Below are 4,941 nucleotides of genomic sequence, written 5' to 3' on the forward strand. Positions count from 1 at the left end.
CTGTAAATATGTGCGAGGATGGAGAGAGGTTAACAGAAATCAAATGTGTGAACAACTCGACATTTATAGCTAGCTAGCTGCAAGCGAACAGCATTCTGCACATATCTATGTGTGAGTCGGCTACCTCAATTAACTGCTATGTATTTATAAATCTGCGTGTTTCCAATGAAAAACAGTTATTGTTCTCTACTCAAAATTATCGCTCAACATTGGCGTGCGAATGTTTTATGCAGTAAGATGAGTTTAAATCTAATTTTCTTCGCAGATTTTAACATTAACAATGGTGTTTTTTAGCTTGCCGGAAATCCATGGCAGATCAAACGGGTTCCACTATTCTTCACAATGTTTCTAGTTTTAAATTCTCCCCGAAAATGTAAGAAGAGGATATTAAGATGATTTAGTGCAGGGGTTCTTCAAACTTTTTTCATAAGGACCTAGTTTGATTTTGAACACTATCTTTGCGGGCCAGTATATCCATTCAATCGTATCTTTCTATCAACTCGATATCAGTTCATATACACACATACATATATACATGTGTATGTATATGTGCGTATACATGTCTATATCTACATTTATCTATTTATTTATCTATCTATCTATCTATATGTTTACATGTACAGGTAAGTATATTTATATATACATATGTGTGTGTGTGTGTGTGTGTAAAGGGCTGGTTTTGTTGAAAGTACTAATTTTAAGTTTACCTCTATGTTACAAGACATAGAACTGTGTGAATTGTAAACTGCTGGAAAAAAACGAGCAAACATATTCCGTGTTTTACCTTCAATGTAATTGGTGTATTGTTCGTTATTTTATCCTAGGAGGATATGTGGAATCATGTGGCGACCCACTGAATATGAGTTTGCGACCGGCGCTGGGTCACGACCTATACTTGGGAGAACCCTGTTTTAATGTATAAAGATTTGGTGTGTGCTTTGAACTTTTCTGTAATTTGTCTGTTTTGGTTGTTTCCAGGTATATGATAGATAAAAGGCAACGGGGACTACATGCATGCAATTTTGTCCGTTCTATAGTTTAAAAGATACATGAATCTGTGAATTTAAAAGTGCATGTGTGTTTTGTAAAAAAAATTGGCAACTGAGCTGCTTGGGTTAATGAGACTATTAGATAATTGTTCCATATAGATAAAACTACAAGAAGCATGGAACCCGTAAAAAGTAAACACCATCAGTGCCTTCTTCAAGATAAGATCGATGTATATTGACTGAAATACTAAACAAAATCAATTTTCTATGTTGGAATCTTATTGAAATATCTGTTTTAACTCATTTCTTAATGTCCAACACAAATATACTTATGTAAATTGAACAACGGGGAAAAAACTGATGATTTCAGAGTACAAATAGTTTACCTCTAAATTCGAAGTGTTTTTTTCATTTACTATATGCGTATGTGTAAATATGTTGAAATCAGATATATAGTATAGTATATAAATATATCCATACATATTATATATCAAACACTGACTATATTGGTATATAAATATAGGCATATATGGTTCATTTATAATATTAATGTACAGGCAAATAGAAAAAATGGAGTTGAAATGCAATTTTTATGAAATTTTAAAAATTATTACACATCAGATTTGCTTCAAGTAAACGAATTATGCATAGCTAGGAGTAGGATGGTAGGAAGGGGTAGGGGCCGGTTGGTATGAACGAGAAGGGGTAGGTTGATAAGCAGGGTACTGGGCCTCTCCTTCGTAAGTAACTTCCGCCACGTATCCGGAGTCGCCGTTCACGGTGTAGGCAACTCTCTGCACACGGCCGTCGGGGAAGGAAACGTAGTAAGCCCCCCTCAGTATCATAACCATTACGATTTTCTTGATGATTGTAGTCGTTTCCAGAGTAGTCGTCCTTCACTGCATAGTTAAAATTGTACTGAGCAGGCCCCTGTTATGAAGAAAAATTAGAAGCGAATAAGTGGGCTGACAGAAGTAGCGTTTTTGTTGTTGTTTTTTTATGCATGCATCATACGTTTGTGTATAAAAGTATATAACACTGCTAGTGTTCATCTAATTACCCTTTTGCCTCTAAAACTCTAAATGAATTATGATTATATGAATATCTTTAGACAATAATTCTAACCATTTCACGGTATTTCAAATTGGTATTAACCAACAAATAAAGACATATAGTTAAATACTGGAATTAATTTTATTACTATCATTGTCATTATCATTAGTGTTATTATTATATCTATTATATATTGTCTAATATGAAGCTTAGCGTAGTTTTAAATTCAAGATTCAAAAGCAATTCGTTTTCAGCAGTTATATAACATTCAAGTAACAAGAATTTATATCAAACGGTTCGTGGAATGACGGCTTTTAATATAGGTTTTACAGCCAATATTAGCATATCGAGTTCATTATATCTCGTCAAAAAGGCATGAATGCTGAAATTCATCTTGAGAGGCCTTGTACCCAGTAATTTTCCAGTATTTCTTCAAATATTTAACCGGCTCAGGGACTTTTAGTACTACCTTTGAGGGATCCCATTAAGTCTGGAACCCTTACATTCGGAATTACTACAATGATAACTACTACAAAGTGTATGCAGACTTACAGATGGGGCAGGAGCGTTGTAGGATGGGGAAGGAGCTCTATAGCTCGGAGCAGGGGCACTGTAGGATGGCGCAGGAGTATTGTATGAAGGGACTGTGCTACCGAAGGCAACTGCCACCACAGTAAACAATACAAGAACCTGTTTAACAAGAAAAGATATGTAAATCGAATTTTCCAATGCATTCTCTATATGATTCTATTCCTTTTCTCTCTCTTATTCAAAAGATAACTGACAATGTCGGCACCATTGTTTACCTGAAGAGACATGGCAGTGGTGCTGAGGAGAGGATGTGGTGATGGGCGTTTAACCTGACTGAAAGTTTATAGGCAGAATTTGACCCTCAGTGTGACGTCATAATCGTTGCCATCGAATCAGAAATAACTGAGAAAGGGAGAGGATTGTTTTCCCTCCAGCAACAGAGGGAGGAAAGGTTATATTTGGATTCTTGTAACTAAATTAATACAACTACATCAATGATTGTACTAAGGTTTTGCTTCCAAATTAATCCTCATAAATGATGTGACCGGTTTTCACATTTTCTGTTTATTTGCTACCGTTGTCTCAGCTCACCGTCTTTCATAATAATAATAATAATAATAATAATAATAATAATAATAATAACAATAATAACAATAATATAATAACAAAAATAATAACAATAATAATAAGAAGAAGAAGGGGAAGAAAAATAATAATAATAATTTATATATATATTATTATATATATCTATATTATATATATATATATATATAATATATATACTATATATTATTATATATATATTATATATATATATATATATATATATATATATATATATATACATATATATATCTGTAAATATGTGCGAGGATGGAGAGAGGTTAACAGAAATCAAATGTGTGCACAACTCGACATTTATAGCTAGCTAGCTGCAAGCGAACAGCATTGTGCACATGTGTATGTGTGAGTCGGCTACCTCAAGTAACTGCTATGTATTTATAGATCTGCGTCTTTCCAATGAAAAAGAGTTATTGTCCTCTACTCAAAATTATCGCTCAACATTAGCGTGCAAATGTAAGATGAGTTTAAATCTAATTTTCTTCGCAGATTTTAACATTAATATTGGTGTTTTTTAGCTTGCCGGAAATCCGTGGCAGATCAACGGGTTCCACTATTCTTCACAATGTTTCTAGTTTTAAATTCTCCCCGAAAATGTAAGAAAAGGATATTAAGATGATTTAGTGCAGGGGTTCTTCAAACTTTTTTCATAACGACCTAGTTTGATTTTGAACACTGCCGTTGCGGGCCAGTATATCCAGTTCATATACACACATACATATATACATGTGTGTGTATATGTGGGCATGTATATACATATATATATATATATATATATATATATATATATAATATTATATATATATATATAATATATTAATATATATAATTATATTATATATATATAATTTTATTATATTAATTATATATATATATATATATATATATATATATATATATATATATAATATATATATATATATATATAATATATATATATATTATATATATATATATATATATATATATATACTATATATATTATATATATATATATTATATATATATATATATATATATATATATATATATATAATATATATTAATATATATATATATATAATATATATATATATATATATATATATATTATATATATATGTATATATGTTTATATTATATATATATTTATTTATATTTATATTTATATAAGTTCTTATTTATATATACATATGTGCATATACGTGTCTATATCTACATTTATCTATTTATTTATCTATCTATCTATCTATCTATATTTGTAAATTGTTTACATGTACAAGTAATATATTTATATATACATGTGTGTGTGTGTGTGTGTGCGTGTGTGTGTGTGTGTGTGTGTGTGTGTGTGTGTGTGTGTGTGTGTGTGTGTGTGTGTGTGAAGGGCTGGTTTTGTTGAAAGTACTAATTTTGAGTTTACCTCAATGTTACAAGATATATATATCTATGTGAATTGTAAAGTGCTGGGAAAAAACGAGCAAAAATATTCCGTATTTTACCTTCAGTGTAATTAGTGTATTGTTTGTTACTTTATCCTAGGAGGATATGTGGAATTATGTGGCGACCCACTGAACATGAGTTTGTGACCGGCACTGGGTCACGACCTATACTTGGAAGAACCCTGCTTTAATGTATCAAGATTTGGTGTGTACTTTGACCTTTTCTGTAATTTGTCTTTTTGGGTTTATTTCCAGGTATATAAAGAGAGGCCAACGTGGGGCTACAGCATCCCTTTTTATGTCCTCTCTATAGTTTAAAAATTAAC

The 4,941-nt window shown here is 31.2% G+C and overlaps 1 protein-coding gene and 1 pseudogene across 1 annotated transcript in view; both read right to left on the bottom strand.

Moving 5' to 3' along the window:
• Positions 1-725, bottom strand: part of LOC119587103 (cuticle protein 7-like) — a 2,525-nt gene extending 1,800 nt beyond the window's left edge. Inside the window, exon 1 of the mRNA XM_037935858.1 lies at positions 719-725. Within this exon, the coding sequence (XP_037791786.1) occupies positions 719-725 (7 nt within the window). The remainder of the gene's footprint in view (positions 1-718) is intronic.
• Positions 726-1,606: 881 nt separating this feature from the next.
• Positions 1,607-2,875, bottom strand: LOC119596201 (annotated as a pseudogene).
• Between the last annotated feature and the right edge of the window lie 2,066 nt (positions 2,876-4,941).

The sequence above is a fragment of the Penaeus monodon genome, chromosome 3 (genome assembly GCF_015228065.2).
Source record: "Penaeus monodon isolate SGIC_2016 chromosome 3, NSTDA_Pmon_1, whole genome shotgun sequence".
NCBI lineage: Eukaryota > Metazoa > Arthropoda > Malacostraca > Decapoda > Penaeidae > Penaeus > Penaeus monodon.